The sequence below is a fragment of the Penaeus chinensis genome, chromosome 2 (genome assembly GCF_019202785.1).
Source record: "Penaeus chinensis breed Huanghai No. 1 chromosome 2, ASM1920278v2, whole genome shotgun sequence".
NCBI classification, from domain to species: domain Eukaryota; kingdom Metazoa; phylum Arthropoda; class Malacostraca; order Decapoda; family Penaeidae; genus Penaeus; species Penaeus chinensis.
In genome coordinates, this window is record NC_061820.1 from 19349360 (window position 1) to 19366183 (window position 16824).

Here is a 16824-nt window from a genome sequence, read left to right on the forward strand (position 1 = left end):
CACACACACACACACACACACACACATACATATATTTATACACATGTGCACACACACACACACACACACACACACACACACACACACACACACACACACACACACACACACACACACACACACACACATACACACACACACATACACACACATATATATATGCATATATTTATATATGTGTGTATTAGTGGATCAGGAATTTGGATGCTGAAATTAGTTTCTAGTGTCTTTGTTGCGGTTTTTTGTCTATTTTTCGGTCTCTGTATTTTTTTTATTTTTTTTATTAACTACGCTTTGAAATAACATTTATACTCTTTACAGGAATGCTGTATTGAATGGAATTCATCCAAAAGCAAAATACAAAAATGTTCGTTTGGTGCGCCTTGTTGGAATGATGCTTATAATATTGGTGCAAGAGAAACACTTTGCTTATGTCAGCAAAGTTGCCATTGACACAGTTGGAACAGGCATCATGAACAAACTGGTAATCAAAACAGATACGTTCAGGATTTTGCTTTTGTGCAATTGTGTACATCATGTTAAATTCAATTTTGATGTCTTTAGCAAACTTAGAATAAACTCCAATAAATCATGTCAGCAGAAAGTTTCATTGAATCATTAATAGTAGAATGTTATCTCACATAAATTGGCAAATTTGCAGAGGGGTAAGGGTGGCAGCTGTCCTCCCTGCTGTAGGGATAACCCCTCCAGATAGTCCCCCTGGCATTTTGTACTCTATATATAATTTTATTACTGTGAAACATTAATTGCTACAGTGTCCACAGACTGTTAAAGTCACCAAAGCAGAAACTCAGCTACTGGAATTGGCTATAAGATTTATGTAACATTGTTCCCTTATATACTTAATTAAATCAACATTTTATATATTTTTCTTCCATGGGCCCATGCCAATACCTCTTGAACCCTTTGCCCTTCTCACTTAGAATTTTCTTGATCCTTACCATGATTACTTGATTATAGATTAGTAGATTTTTTTGTTTTACCAAATTGGGATATCACTTTTCTTAAGAAATTGTTATTTACTGTTACATATTTTGATCAGTAAGCAGAATTGTTGTATTAGAAGATACAATAAATGATTTATTCAGTATGCTTGCAGATTTTAAAAGATCTAAAGGTTTAAATTTTGGTAAAGATGGGATGTATTCTTGCATCTTGTTTAAGCAACGTAGACTTCATTTGTCAAAGAAGTGGTTTTATATTTTTGAAGTGAAACAGATATTGTTTATAAGTTTGTGCAATTAAATTAAATTTGTTGATCAAAATGCTTTTATAATTCTTCAGGGCAACAAAGGAGCAGTAGCTGTAAGGTTTGAGCTGCATAACACTTCAATATGCTTTGTTAATGCACATATGGCAGCACATCTTGAGGAAGTAGAGAGAAGAAACGAAGATCATGATTGCATATTCCAAAGAACATGTTTCCACATGAATATAAACAGTCCACCAAAGACTATAAAAGACCATGAGTAAGTACTGAAGGGGAGAAAACCATTTAAATGAGATATTGATAAAATTCATGAAGTGAGCCAATGCCTGAAAAGGCCTTTTATCTCTACAAACCCAATTTTTTCCTTTTCATTTGGTCCATGGTTTATTTGAGGTTACAAGAAATTATACACAATGTTATTAATACATATGTACAGTATGGAACAAATGAAAGGTCATATAGTATATTCCCATCCTGAACTTCCCCATACATGGTAAAAACTGTGCTATGTGAACCTTTTTTTTTACATATAATTTTTTTTAATTGTCACTGTGACAGTATGTAATTACCATGTAAATCATTTACCTTTCTCAATATGTCTGGTGTTCTGCAAAAATTTTACTTATATTGCTCTATGGACAAATTAAATGCGACTGTCTAGCAGTCAGATTCTTCTCTTGATTCCCATAAAGAGTACTTCTGGATTTACTCTTATCTAATGTTATTATGTTGACTGTCAATAGCAGCATAACAGCAGTGCACATAATACAGTGTTACCAGACATTATGCTACCATTATTGTTGACATTTCATTTGTCCCCAGCAAACATACACAAACAAACATATACCTGTGCGTGTATACATGTGTGTGTGTGTGTGTGTGTGTGTGTGTGTGTGTGTGTGTGTGTGTGTGTGTGTGTGTGTGTGTGTGTGTGTGTGTGTGTGTGTGTGTGTGTGTACATACGTGCGTGAACATTTGTGTGTGTTTTTGTGTGTGTGTTTGTGTGAGTCTCTCTCATTCTCTCTCATTCTCTCTCATTCTCTCTCTCTCTCTCTCTCTCTCTCTCTCTCTCTCTCTCTCTCTCTCTCTCTCTCTCTCTCTCTCTCTCTCTCTCTCTCTCTCTCACTGTTCTCTCTCACTGTTCTCTCTCTCTCTCTCTCTCTCTCTCTCTCTCTCTCTCTCTCTCTCTCTCTCTCTCTCTCTCTCTCTCTCTCTCTCTCTCTCTCTCTCTCTCTCACTGTTCTCTCTCACTGTTCTCTCTCACTGCTCTCTCTCACTGCTCTCTCTCACTGCTCTCTCTCTCTCTCTCTCTCTCTCTCTCTCTCTCTCTCTCTCTCTCTCTCTCTCTCTCTCTCTCTCTCTCTCTCTCTCTCTCTCTCTCTCTCTCTCTCTCTCTCTCTCTCTCTCTCTCTCTCTCTCTCTCTCTCTCTCTCTCTCTCTCTCTCTCTCTCTCTCTCTCTGTTCTCTCTCTCTCTCTCTCGCTGTTCTCTCTCTCTCTCGCTGTTCTCTCTCTCTCTCTCTCTCTCTCTCTCTCTCTCTCTCTCTCTCTCTCTCTCTCTCTCTCTTCTCTCTCTCTCTCTCTCTCTCTCTCTCTCTCTCTCTCTCTCTCTCTCTCTCTCTCTCTCTCTCTCTCTCTCTCTCTCTCTCTCTCTCTCTCTCTCTCTCTCTCTCTCTCTCTCTCCTCTCCTCTCTCTCTCTCTCTCTCTCTCTCTCTCTCTCTCTCTCTCCTCTCTCTGCTCTCCTCTCCTCTCTCTCTCTCCTATCTCTGCTCTCCTCTCCTCTCTCTCTCTCTGCTCTCCTCTCTCTCTCTCTCTCTCTCTGCTCTCCTCTCTCTCTCTCTCCTATCTCTCTCTCTCTCTCTCTCTCTCTCTCTTGCTCTCTCTCTCTCTGCTTTCTCTCTCTCTGCTCTCTCTCTCTCTGTTCTCTCTCTCTCTGCTCTCTCTGTCTGTGCACATAGATGGCTTAGCCACAAATGTATCAATTAGTAGACCTTCTGACCTTATCTGATTTCACCTTTAATTTTTTTTTTTTTTAATGAATATTGATGGTATTATTTTTTTTTGTTTACATAAAAATCACTATAATGTTATAAACATTAGCAACAGCAAAATAAAAAAATGTATATATGTGACTTAGTACAAAGGTAGGCATCTATGTGTAAAAACAATTAATAAAGTAAACTCACCGTGGGAATGGTATGTATGTACGTACCATGCCCAGCGGCATTGTGTTAAGACAAGAAGTAAAGTTTCTGAATTCCTTTAATATAGTAGTATTCTTTTTTTTTCAGCCATATATATTTCATTGGCGATATGAATTATCGAATCAACCCAAGTGATGCAGTGAATATTAGAGAGGTTGCAAGCAGTGGAGATTTTAAGATTCTTTTGGAAAATGAACAGCTGAATCAGCAGAGGGCTATAAAGAGAGTCTTCCATAAATTCAATGAAGGAGATATCACCTTCAAGCCTACTTTTAAATATGATGTTGACAGTGATGAGTGGGATTCCAGGTTAGTGGTGTTTTTTTGTTGTTGTTTTTATTTATAATGTGAAAGCTATAATCCTTTTTAGTGTGATAACTGTTGGTGGTAGTATGTCAAGGATAACAAAAATGTTTAGCCTTTATTTGTCAGGAATAGTCAGTTTTGGTCTAAATATGGTTAATAATTATCAGTTCTTAAAGCAATGTTAAAATTTAAAAATCTGTATTTGTTTTTTGTTTTTATATATAAAATTGAGGAAAATCTTCATTGCATTTATTTCAAGCAAATGATCTAACAAAGACAAGAAAAGAAGTCAAAGAAAGTTGGTATGTTTAAGGTGACTGTCTGCTATTTTAGATATATTTCTTGGTTACCTGTGGCTTTTTTTCTTCTTTTCCATGCAAAAAGATCTATATGAAAATAAAATATTGAAAAAATATACACTGCTACCTATTCTCCTATTCTTGCCATGTATGGTTGAAGGAAAAAATACCAGATATAAGAGATTTTTTGAAAGATATTAGAACTAAACCAAAAAATAAAAACAGTGCAAACATATTTACTTCAGAATGAACATTGCAAACATGACATTTATTTTTTCACTTCATACATAGATGACTTTTAGTATTTATTTTTAAAAACAAACATTATTTTGTTGGAGTTCTTAGCATTAGCAATTGTCAAACATAGAATTGCACATTTAAACAGTGATAACATGAGTCTTTCTTAGTTGCTGTCATTATCATACATGGAAATATGTTGAGGGAAATTATAGTTAAAAGAGTGCAAAAAACAGAGTATGTATCATCTGCACATTTTTCAATGTTTTGGTTCAATTAGTACTTCTGGAATTATCTGATGTTGCTAATTTTCATTGCAAATAAAGACAGGAGTTATGTTTCTTTAAAATAAAGAAAAAAAAAGGTCTAGATATAAAAATCATATTACCTACATTTTCTTATAACAAAGGCCAGAGCACTGCTGGAAATAGGTTTTTATTTTACTCAGAGGGGAATATTAAATAAGTATTTCTTATTAGTGCCTTTCACAATGAAATTTTTTTCACAATTTTTTGAGTCTGGCTCTCCTTAGTCCTTTCTTGATTGGTTGCTGGAAACTATTGCAAAGGACGTGCTCTGCCCATCTGCCCATCCTTCCCCCTACCCTACCCCTCCCAATAAGCTAAGTGGAACACAAAACAGTGCACCTGCTTTTGATCTTTTTTTTTTTTTTTTTTCTTAACCCAATGCTGACGGGTGATTTCCTAATACATAAGCCCTCTTTCCCGGGTTCTATTCATAGTGGCCTGGGCCCTCATGTGTAGCATGACCATATATGCCCCCGGAAAACAGGATTGGCACATATGGCATGTATGATACTGATGCTAATGTTAACACTTGCCCTAACCACCCCAAGCAGCTGTGCATGATTTGCACTAGGCCGTCAAATGGGGTCAGAGGTCTCCAGTATGATAACTGTTGCGAGAGATGCAAGCATGGCAGCTGGTACCATGTCAACTGCATTGGGTCTTACACACAGTTATACACTGGAATAATTAACAATAGCATTGCATAGATCTGCAATGATGTGGCCTACCTAATCTCTGAGCTCCATGATTCTCGGACCCCTGACTCATTATGTGCTCCTTAACTTCTTGTTCAAACTTCTGCTTTAACCTCCTCATCACCTCCTCTCCCTTCTTCTTTCCTTTTCTACACTTCTTCTCACTTCCACCCCTCCTACTCCTCCTCCTCCTCTTCCTCTTCCTCTTCCTCCTCTTCCTTCTCCTCCTCCTCCTCCTCCTCCTCCTCCTCCTCCTCCTCCTCCTCCTCCTCCTCCTCCTCCTCCTCCTCCTCCTCCTCCTCCTCCTCTTTCCCCTTTTTGTCTCCCACTTCCTCCCCTCTCTGCATTCTGTCCTCCACACCCTCCTCTGTTAGACCATCACCTTGTGATAACCAAATCACTCTCCATCTGCTAAATATTTACATATAAGTATTACAAATAAAATAGCCCAACTTCTTCAGATTATCCAATCATATCAACCAGACATTGTAATAGGCACTGAGACATGGCTGACTCCTTATATTGCTGAACTTTACCCTCCTCCCTTTCGCATGACTGTCATGCGTAAATACCACTTGACTGACGCTGGCAGAAGTGGTGGTGTTCTCATTGCCGCCAACCCAGGTATTGTCAAACTGAGGCTAACCAACTAGACAGAGACAGAGATGCAGACAGACCTATTTTCCTCTTTTCTAGAGATGACTTAGATGCAGTCACACAGGGCATCACTAACTACAGCATAGACTACTTTTATACAGATCTGGACACAAGACCCTTTACTTCTAATTGGGATAACCTTAATAAACAATACTCACTAACATACAACACTCCAGGAAATTAGACTGCTTTCAGATCCTTCCAAGAAGCTATCTCCTAAAACATAAAGAAAGAGGAACACGAACATATTTCCACCTACCTTGTGAAAAATGTTAGCAACAACCCTAAATACTTTTTTAAATCCTTTAAATCATGGGGACAAGACTTTAAAAGACATTAAAAACACTCTTGTGACTGACCTAGAATACAAAACATGATTACTCATCAGACATTAATACATCCAACTTTCCAATTAGCCCTTACCCTCCAGTCCCTCTGCTTGACATATCGACCAATGTCATCAGAAACTGCTGACAGTACTAGACACACACAAAGCCATGGGATCAGACCAAATCCCTGCCTTAATCCTGAAGTCCTGCACCCTGCCCTTACTCCTTTCCTAGAATCTATTTTCACCCAATCACTTGCCTCAAGCATCCTGTAGACTGGCTTTGGCCCCTTTTCATGACATGCAACTGCACAACATTGCAAAGGGGAGGCAAGAAGTCTTTATACTGCATATGAGTGTTCTTGTGTTCCCAGCCTACAAGCCACACACCTGTGAGAATGGCACTCAAGAAGCGTAATGCCCATATTTTAGGCCATGTTGTGGCAATGAAGTACCTGTACCCAAAGATTAGATGTTTAAGGTGTAGAGGGGAGGGGGTGGAATGTAGGAGAGGCAGAAGTACATTGTTGTACCAGTAATGTAATAGTATTACTAGAGAATAACAGATATGATTATGAAATCTTAATCTCTTCCTCCCTTCTACATCCATGGTAGGGAAGAAGGAAAGGTGTTTTTAGACTTAATTTATTCGTGGTATATGTATTGTCCCTTTTTTTCTCTATCATCATCTTCATTTGCTTGAGACATTTCACTTACAGGCTAGAAAAATGGCTCTGGTAAAGCTACCCTGTGGTGCAGCTTTGTCTCTACAAATCTCCTTAAAGGAGCCTGCATAAGAGCTCCATCCTGAAAGCCAGCTGAGCCATATAACCTCTGAGTGCCCTAGAAAGGCATTGATAACCACCATATCAAAAAGGAAGAACAAGATGTTTTACTACCTGACAGACTGAATGAGTAAGAATAAGCCAGCTGGTCACCCAAATCCACACCCATTGTCCTGAAGTAGGCGGTGACTACCTTGGGTATCTCCTCTTGCAGCCTCGTTAATCTGAGATTGAAACTATCTTGCTTCTGTAAACAGTGGACAGCATTTTGGCAGACGCTTCTTGTCTTATCACAGAAAGCACAACATGCCTGTTTGAGAGCTGTCAAAGTCTATATTTCTCCAGACCCTCGCTGTGCCAATTGCATTCATATCCTGACTCTACTTGGAGTAAAAAAGAACTTGCTATGAAGCTTGTACCCTTTCCCAAATGGGCCTCTGTTGCCCATCAGGATGATGAGACCCTTCAGGAATACAGTCAAGTCACCTGTGTTGTTGAGTATTGGCCTCAATTTCCATGGGCAGTTGCCATCAAGTTAACATGCAGGTATTGGGGTCAGAAGTTTGGATCTTTCCCTCATCATTTACTGTAAATACATGGGTAGCACATGAGGATATATATATTTTTTTTTTTTTTTTTTTTTTTTTTTTTTTTTTTTTTACCAAAACAGCTTCATCTGAAGCTCATGGTTGGCCCACTGCTCCATGGCAGAAGTCTTGGGACATTAGTCAGTGGTGGTAGTACTTAAAAAAAAAAAAAAAAAAAAAATCTGTTGCAGAGAATAACAGACAGAAAAAAATTATTGAAGTAACTTTCCTTTATGTCTCCATGTATAAACATGTCCACAAGTTTCCTATTGTCAAATTGGGGAAATATGTTCAAAGGTATAGATTTAATGTCTAGGTTGACATTGACTTCAGGACATCCAGAGAGTCTGAAATGCTTTGGAACTTTCATCTGTTTTTGTTTTTTTTTCCATATGAATTTGAATTTGTTGAGGAGCCTTCCAATCCTGTACCTGACAGCAGCTCTTGCAAATTCACACTCTTGTCATGTAAAGACAAGTAGTCCAGCTTAAAATCACTGTTGGAGTAAGTGATGTCATGATGTCAGGGGGCGGCAATCCCCCAAAGCTTACATGGATTATCCACTTGACTCTAAAAGGGTAGACCTCTCCTTTAAGTGCCCAGCAGCAGCATCTTTTGTATGACTTCCAGTGGTACCTTAACCCCTAGTCTGCCCACAGAATCTTCAACCTTGTTTGAAAATCATCAAAAGCTCTGATTATCAAAGCTCTCAGTCTTCACAAACTCTGTATATCTTTTGATTTTATATATCCAATTTTCTGTGTCTTTTTTTTTTCCTTCGCCTTGCTATCACCTGAAACCACATTGATTATTTTACTTTCCTCTGCGTGTTTGTGAATACATTTTGTTTTACAGGCTTATCACACTGTATCATGAAATTTTTTAAGATTTTAAAATTCTGAATCTCAGCCTCACCCTCTGTTTTGTGTCCACAACACTTGTCAGCTCTTTCAAATCCTCCCTTTGAGCACAATTACCAGTATCATTTTGAACATTTACTCAGCAAATGATTTGCAATCCTACCTCTCCATACAGCTAATACTTAGGAGATGGTGCCGACTCATCTTTGTGGCACTTGATAATTCATTCTTTACCACATGCCACTGGGGGAAATGCAGTGATCATTTTTTTGTTTTCTTTTTTTTTTGTGAAATATCTCTGCACATAGTTGGCTCTGCTAGTGCTAAGCCACAAAGGAGTCATTTAGTAGACCTTGCGACCTTACCTAATTTCACCTTTCATTGAATTGGCAGGAAGAGCGTATTTTTTTACCAATATTATGAGTATCGATGGTGCTATTTTTATTATAGACATATAATTACTATAATGCTATAAACATTAGTAACAGCAAAATAAGATAATGCAAAATATTTTCGTAAATCAAGGAAAAGGGTAAACAGCCAGTACACGTAATTGGCTCATGGGTGACTTAGTATAAGTGTAGCCATCTATGTGTAAAAACAATAAAGTAAACTCACAGTGGGCATGGCATGTATATACATGTCATGCCCATCAGCATTGGGTTAATGATTGTTCTTGTGTACTACAGATTAAGGATTCAGCATACCTTTTCAATTTTTATCTCAATCTAACTCAACAATATACTTTAGGTACTCCCCATGCATTATTTTCTCATTTCACATGTAATGCATATTTTTCATTGTATTCATATGGTCTCTTTGTTTCTTCAGTATTAATTATACCATTATCTCCTACTTTTCTCTATAGCACCTCTTCATTATGATTAACCTGTTGGATCTGCCATGTGGCATGCACATGGATCAAAAACCAGGCATTAGTCCTCTTTGAGTGGTGATTGTCCAATGTGTGTGGCTTGTAGGCCTTCCTTTCATGGACACTCACACACGGTATCAAGACTCCTTGCCTCCTCTTTGCTTTGCTATCAGCTCTTGTCTGCAGACCTGGTTTTGCTGTTTTGCCTTTTTCTGAGGTCTATATTTATCATTTGATATGCTGTAGCAATGTAGAAAAGGTATGAATGTGAATGTAAATCTTCACAATACCAGTTTTGCTTATATATCTTCATCAGAAATACATTTATGCATGTATTTCTGATGAAGATATAATTGAAACTGGTTAAATTCATCTCTTTTATTGTGAAGATGGTCATTTTCATTCATACCTTTTCTACATTTGTCACTATGAATATGGATCATCCTTGCTTTGTCAATATGATAATAGACTGTTTAATTGAGCAGACTCCATATTGTCTCTTCAGGTAGTTTAGTTTACACTCTGTTCTGTAATAGTAATAATAAGTAACATCATGTTGTTTGTGTTGTTATCTTATATTTTCATATTATTTAGTTCTCCACAACACTCCCCACACTGCTGGGCAGGAATAAGTTCCTGCGCACAGAGATAGTGTCCTCCCAGGAGATGGCCCTCTTCCAGGCATGGTTGGTGAATAGTAAACTCCATCTTTGTTGAGCTCTGGAAATCCTGCCAGAGCTTGTGATGAATGAGCTCCTTCCTGGAGGCCCACTGAGTTAATATCACTCCAGTGCTTTTTGCATTCAGGATGAGACATTCCTGTCCCCTACCCCTTCAGCCAATTTTTTTTTATGACAAGACATCCATGTCACCTGGAAAGAATTGGTTAACCCATTGGATATGGGTAATTTGACCATCACATTATGAAAGAAATTGGCTGAAATTGCACAGAAGAATGACAGGAATATGTCATTATGAAAAAATTGTCTGAAGGCCTTGGTGACAGTTAAGACTCACCATATGTGCACAAAATATTTAGTGGAAGATTAGACTCAGTGGGCATTTAGGAAGGAGCTCTTGCATCATTTCTACTGATAAACTAGGGTGGAATGTACTGTCCATAAGCATGGCTAGAAAAGCGCTGATTCCAAGGACACTCTTTGCATGTATAAATAGTGTTGTAGGCTACCTAGAGAGTTGATACAGAGTCTGTGCAAGGAAGACAGGTCTTTGAAAATGGCAAAAAAGCAGAAAAATATTTATTCAGAAAAAGAGAACTTGCAAAGGGATGCGAGGAGTCTTGACACCACACACGAGTGTTAGCATGGGTTGGCCCATCGGGAGAGTCACCACTCATGCCTAATGCCTGGATTTTGGGCTACATGTGGGCAGCGAGGCACCTGTATCTAAAGGATTAATATACTATTTCAAGTTCTCTTCTCTGTGTATAAATCTTACACAAAAGATCAAACTTTTCCCACAATTTGTTTGTTGTACATATAGCCTTACAATGTCAACATTATTATTGTTATTGATGATGATGATGATGATGATGATGATGATGATGATGATGATGATGATGATGATGATGATGATGATGATGATGATGATGATGATGATGACGACGATGTGATATGAACAATGATATTAGTAATGAAAATAAAAACATATTGTCATAAAACTTCAAAGAATATTACAAGTAGACCTTAAACAGTTGTTTACATGTTTGGCCTGCATTCATTGAGAAGAAATTGCCCCTCATAAGTAGGCTTAAACCCTTTAGCCTCATTACCTTAAAAATCAGTTATGCATCAGCCAAGAGCATAGAGGGTGGGGTAATTATATATTTCCTGTGCTTCTGATTTTTCCTTGAGCAACTGACTCTGCACACACGTTGACATGTTGTTTGGTATGGCACAGGGGGCTCACTTCTTGATTGGATCAAAGACTTAAAACCAATGGACAGTGTATATATATTTACACTTCATTGTCAATAAAGAATGATGATTTTTACTACTTCTAATTTTTTTTTTTTTTTTTTGGTAGATGGCAAGCAACTGATTTTTTTGACATTTTGTAGGATTCTGTAGATATTGAAAAAAAGTTGGACTTGTTCAATATCAGTAAAAAAAAAAAAAAAAAAAGCTATTGATCTTATAACTGTTTTTTTTTATTCTTTAGATGACAAAATAAGAAGATATAGAAAATTAAAAAGTAATAACTTCTTACAATAACATTGAATTCAATTTCAGTGAAAAGGCAAGGCAGCCAGCTTGGTGTGATAGAATTCTATGGTATGGTGATGGAATAATGCAAAATGTCTATCGATCACATCCAGCTCTGAAGATCAGTGACCATAAACCTGTCAGTGCTGTCTTCCAGGCTGGGGTAAGTCTTCTTTTATAGTAACATTTAAAATTGTCAGTATCAAAGGTATCAGGATAAGTTTATGAGAGAGATAAGCAAAACTATTTAACCCAGTGCCACCGAGGAAAATGAAAAAAAAATGGGGAAAATGCTCTGTCTATTTTCTATATTTTTTGTGAAATGTCTGGCCATAGATGGCTCTGCTAATGCTTAGCCACAAAGGAGTCAATTAATAGACCTTGCGACCTTACCTGATTTGAATTGGCAGGAAAAACATATTTTTTACTAGCGCTACGAATATCGATGGTGTTATTTTTATTATAAACATTATAATTATTATAATGTTTTTTAACATTAGTAACAGCAAAATAAGATAACGTAAAATATTTCACAAATCAAAGAAAAGGGTGAACGGGCGAGACAGGCAGTACTCGTAACTGGCTCATTGGTGACTTAGTACACGTGTTTCCCCCTATTTGTAAAAACAATCAAACAAGTACTCACAGTGGGCATAGCACGTGCATACACGTCATACTCATCGGCAATGGGTTAACAAGCTCAGACATTTCTGTAACTTATATAGGGTGGTCTTTTAGTTCTCCATAATTTTACTGAAGAGCACAACCTGAAATTAAACAAGCATTAGGTCTGATGATTTACTACATATTACTTGATCACAAAGATGGTTTCTTTGCAAACTATAATGTCCTCATTTACCAAGAGTCTACTGTTTTTATTTTGATACCCAGTAGATCTTTTTAGGAAGGATATGCAGTTTTAGTCAGGAGGATATATAATCCAAATTGTACATAGTTTTAGGTCTCAAATACTGCATGGTAGAATTCATTTGAAGGAGAATGAACCATATCATAATGCATGAAATGTTATTGACTTGTTTAGATGTTACACCTTCATTAGAATTCTCCATTAGAATTCAGAAGTAACATGTTTCAATTACATAATTATTTTGCATTGTAATATTACTTATTTTTATTCATAACTTTTCAATATTTATTGCAATGAGTTCTGTTTAGAATGAAATGCATATGTAGCCTTTAACCAGCAAAGCACTAAGAGTATTCTGTTATTGCAAAAATGCTGGTAAGCTCAAAGTATGAGAATGAGGAACGTATGTTTGATAATCAAATTTCTCACCTTGCTTTGGTTTAAAGAGGCAAATAATTTAATTGTTATAGCCCAGAAAATTATGTTTGATAACTTGTTTGTCCCATTTGAGTAGTGGAGAATGTATTAAGAATTAGCATTTAAGGAATTACTTACATGTTTTTCAGCACAGTAGTGATAGTGGGGTTGATATTTATTCAGTGTGTATGAAACTCAGTTTTTATTGTTAGAGTGTTTGTGTGTGTGTGTGTATATATATGTCTATATACATATATATATATATATATATTTTTTTTTTTTTTTTTTTTTTTTTTTTATATAAATATATATATATATATATATATATATACATATATACACACACACACACATATTTATATATATATATATATATATATATATATATACATACACACACGCACACACACACACACACACACACACACACACACACACACACACACACACACACACACACACACACACACACACACACACACACACATATATATATATATACACACACACACATATACACACACATGTACATATACATATGAATATATGTATGTATATGTATATATATGTATATATATATGTATATATGTATATATGTATATATGTATATATGTATATATGTACATATACACATAAATATGTATATGTATATATATTATATATACATGTATTATATATACATGTACATATATGTGTGTGTGTGTGTGTGTGTGTGTGTGTGTGTGTGTGTGTGTGTGTGTGTGTGTGTGTGTGTGTGTGTGTGTGTGTGTGTGTACATTTAGTTGGTAATTTTGTATATATATATATATATATATATATATATATTTTTAAAAGTTTGATAATATTTTCTGATAAAAGATATGCATATCATAAAAATGTTAGATACCTACTTATATTGGGTAGGTTTTCCCAATTCTTTTACCTCTCATGTATTTATATATTTGTATATTTATTTTTACATGGGAATTGATAGTGGCTCAGTACACTCTATGACTGATTAAGATGGAGACTCCTTTATAAGCCATTTCATAATCCAATAATACAGTGAATATTAAAGATGTTGCTAGCACTGAACTGAATATCTTTTTAGAAAATAAAAGCTGAATCATTCGAGGTATTTAGAGAGTCTTTGATGAAATTAAAAAAGAGTCGTGTCCCAGCCTATTTTTAACCTTTTTTTTTTCCATATTTTTTTCAGTAATATTGCTGTTATTATTATTAGCATTATTAGCATTATTATTGTTATTATTGCTGTTGTTGTTGTTATGATGATGATGATGATAGTTTATTAACAACAATAATAGTTATAAATATAAAACCTTTTTCTCAACACTTAAGGAGTGGGATAGATAGTTGAGGTCAGTAAGACCTGGTAATTGACTCCCTGGTGACTAAGCTTCTCCAGAGCCATTTGTATCCAAGTAGAATTCGTAAAACAAACCCACAATTAACATTGCATGTATGCATGCACTCCCAGGATTTTCAGATGAATTATTGTCTTGATATTGATGAATAAGGTTCAAATTTAGTATAAGTGATATTGCAATCCAAAAGTAGTTATTTATATGTAAAACTAGAAAAAATTTCATGCATAACAAATCTTGTATTTAAGCCATTGCTAGCAACAGCAAAGTGCAAGAGATCATGTGACTTAATTTTTAAACTAAAGTCTGAGTGAGCAAAGATTCAACAAGATGGAATAATGAAAATTTTACATTACTTGTGATAACTGGATGTATCATCAAGGTGAGAATTGTAGATATTTCCAGCTGACAAAAAAGAACACATTGGTTGTTGGTTATCAGAAAAAAACAATGTGGAATTCATATAATGTTACAATATTTCTGTAATGTAAAGAGTGTCTCTATATTAAGGTAATGTGTTTAGAGGAGGTAGAAGTTTAGTTATGTTTTTTAATTGTAATTAATGAAATTGACAAAAAGAATTAAATCTTTGAAATTGATAAAAATATTTTTTTCACAGATAAAGGTGATAGATACACGTAGATATCGGAGAATATATGAAGAAGTTATGAAGAAACTTGATAAGCTAGAAAATGAGTTTTTGCCACAAGTGACTGTAGACACCACTGAAGTTATCTTAGAGCCTGTAAAGTTCCTGCAGACACAAACTAAATATCTTACAATTGCTAATACTGGACAGGTATGACATTTTACTCTTTGGTTTTCCTCATTAATATATTGCCTTTTCTTGATTCCTAATTCTCCAAAGGTGCTTTGATATTTAAAGTTAATGTTTTATAATGAAATTTTTGCCCAACTACAGTTTCATATTCTGCAGCATACTATATTTGTATAATTTCTTGTAATAATAGCTGAAGTTTTTAAATGTAATCTATTTTATTTTTAAAAAACTTGACCTGAAAGGAATACAAGAAATTCATTATGAAAAGTGCTCACTATTTGATTCCTTTCATTGTATGCACCCTTCTGGAGGCAAGTGGTCATTTTTTTTGCATACATGACTTTATCTACATATTTATCTATTCAATTCTTCATTTTTATGTTCTGTGCATGTATATTTTCACTCACTGGTATTTTGCAGGTTCCTGTGCAATTTGAATTCATAAAGAAGTTGAATGATACAAGTTACTGTAAGCCATGGCTTTCCATCAGACCCTTTGTAAATTTTATCATGCCAGGTGAGTAGAAATGTTTTAGGTCAACATTGAATTTTCTTATTGCAAGTTATAGCATTATCTTTTAATAACTTGAACATGGGGGATAAGAAGTGTTTAATTTTATTAGGGAAGGCATAGATATGAAAAGTATGCAGGCAGTGATGGACTCTTCGCATTTCGGGGGGGGGGGGGGGGGCAGAATTATTCGCCAGATCCTTGAAAGGATACTTGTGACGACTTGTGTCTTCTCGTTGTGTTGCAGGAACACTGCAACACAACGAGAAGACATCAAAATGACAATTATACCGAAGATTATTGCTAGTATTTCACCCCAGCATACAGGGGTGAAGCAAATTCATTCAGAGCAAATTATGTATGTATGAGAGGAATGTGGAATAGACTTTCTATTTTTAAAAAATTATTGGGGGTATAGTAGATGGTTATGTTGCATCTACTATCTTGGTCTGGTGTCTTATCTCTTTGGTGAGTGACTGTGTGGGTGTGAATGCCTACAGGTATGGCTGGGTGTTGGAGGCTGAAGTTGGAGATCGACAGGGGAGCCGGTAGGCTCCCCAGTCGGGGTAAGGACTGGGCAGACCTTTGGTGCTGCTGTTGTTGTCTTGCTCTGCTGGAGGATCGGGGATTGCTGATCTCACTTACGGCTTCTGCAGCTTAATTACACCAGCGTTGTGTAAGCGTGCAGGGAACTAGGGGAGCCCGCTGTCCAATGAGCGCGGACATGGCGATGGACCTGGTGTGACCCAACCTGGGTAAGTACGCTGAGCTTCAGGATGCGGGGTCGTGCTGCTACAGGTACTCCCCTTCCAGAGAGTGAGTTAAGCAAACGAGCGATAAACCGGGATGTGTCACTCCATTTGTCAGGTTACTCTGGGAGATCACCAGTATAGTAGATGGTTATGTTTGCATCTACTGTCTTGGTCTGGTGTCTTATCTCTTTAGGGAGTGACTGTGTGGGTGTGAGTGCCCACAGGTATAGCTGGGCAATGGAGGCTGAAGTTGGAGATCTATGGGGGAGCCGGCAGGCTCCCCATTTGGCTAAGGACTGGGTAGTCCTTGGGTGCTGCTGCTGTTGGATCAGAGATTGCTGATCTCACTTATGACTTCTGTGGCTTAAGTACACAAGCGCTGTATAAGCGTGCAGGGAACTAGGGGAGCCTGCTGTCCAATGAGCACAGACACGGCGGTGGACCTGGCGTGACCCAACCTGGTTAGGTATGCTGAGCTTTAGATTGCGGGGTCGTGCTGCTACAGGGGAGACAGCTGCCCCCCCAGTTGTAGTACA

General features: G+C 36.7%; 1 protein-coding gene across 2 annotated transcripts in view; it reads left to right on the forward strand.

Annotated features, from left to right (window-relative positions):
• The window catches only part of LOC125034629 (inositol polyphosphate 5-phosphatase OCRL-like), a 61155-nt gene extending 45580 nt beyond the window's left edge, over window positions 1–15575 (forward strand). For both annotated transcript variants that reach the window (XM_047626532.1, XM_047626539.1), the window contains exons 7-12: window positions 322–484; window positions 1306–1490; window positions 3522–3743; window positions 11623–11758; window positions 14864–15043; window positions 15446–15575. In XM_047626532.1, coding sequence (XP_047482488.1) covers window positions 322–484; window positions 1306–1490; window positions 3522–3743; window positions 11623–11758; window positions 14864–15043; window positions 15446–15550 — 991 coding nt within the window. In that variant the 3' untranslated portion in view covers window positions 15551–15575. The remainder of the gene's footprint in view (window positions 1–321; window positions 485–1305; window positions 1491–3521; window positions 3744–11622; window positions 11759–14863; window positions 15044–15445) is intronic.
• Window positions 15576–16824: the final 1249 nt, after the last annotated feature.